General features: G+C 22.6%; 1 protein-coding gene across 2 annotated transcripts in view; it reads right to left on the minus strand.

Moving 5' to 3' along the window:
• The window catches only part of LOC107630448 (protein STRICTOSIDINE SYNTHASE-LIKE 4), a 31,293-nt gene that overhangs the window by 26,906 nt on the left and 3,494 nt on the right, over nt 1–893 (minus strand). For both annotated transcript variants that reach the window (XM_021118898.1, XM_016333577.2), the window contains exon 4: nt 513–749. In XM_021118898.1, coding sequence (XP_020974557.1) covers nt 513–749 — 237 coding nt within the window. The remainder of the gene's footprint in view (nt 1–512; nt 750–893) is intronic.

Genomic DNA, 893 nt, shown 5'->3' on the forward strand with positions numbered 1-893 from the left:
TTAGAATAGAAATTTTAACGATTAAATTAATATCTATAATTTTATTTATAAATAAATTAATTATCACATCATATTGTTCTTTTAAATAGAGATTAATATGAAAATTTTAAATTTTTTTGAAACTTTATATGTTTATTATGAGCTTAATTTTAATAAACTGACAGTATAAAATGTTTTACACAGTTGTCTAATCGCATTCGTTCTTTTGGATGAACGTTCATGCAGTAAATATAAAAGATAGTTATTTTTGTTGATGTGTCGTTATTTAATAGGATATATATGTAAAATTACTTTACAAAGTATATCAAAATTAAATTTTTATTAAATAACCATTGAAATTAATTGATATAGAATTAATTTGTGTAACATAATAAAAAAATTTAATAATTAATTTAATAATTAAAATTTATTAAAAATTAAAATATTTAATCAAAAGTTAAATGAGAATTGATTCAGGATATTATCAGCAAAATGCAAATAAAAAAAAAACATATACGTAAGAAATTACTTACTTCCAGGTTTCAGACAGAAGAAGATAATCTTCATCTTTGGAGAGTGCAACTCCATTGGCAAAGTACAGCTTGTCCAAGACAATATCAACATTATTTGAAGTTGGATTGTACTTTAGAAGTTGTCCATGTGGTCTTGCCTCTAGCAAATCCAGATGCACATGTTGCAAACCATACTTTTTGCTAGCATCACTGAAATATATACTTCCATCTGATGCTTCTATCACATCATCTGCAAAACTGTTTCAGCCTTTTCAAACACTTGTTGTGGACGTACCATAATGTATCAAATTCAAAAAAATAGTTAATTTAATATAAACCAAATTTTAAAAAATCTATTACAAAAAGAAATAATTTTTTTTATAATTATTTAATTATAATATT

This window comes from Arachis ipaensis, chromosome B03 (assembly GCF_000816755.2).
Source record: "Arachis ipaensis cultivar K30076 chromosome B03, Araip1.1, whole genome shotgun sequence".
Lineage (NCBI taxonomy): Eukaryota > Viridiplantae > Streptophyta > Magnoliopsida > Fabales > Fabaceae > Arachis > Arachis ipaensis.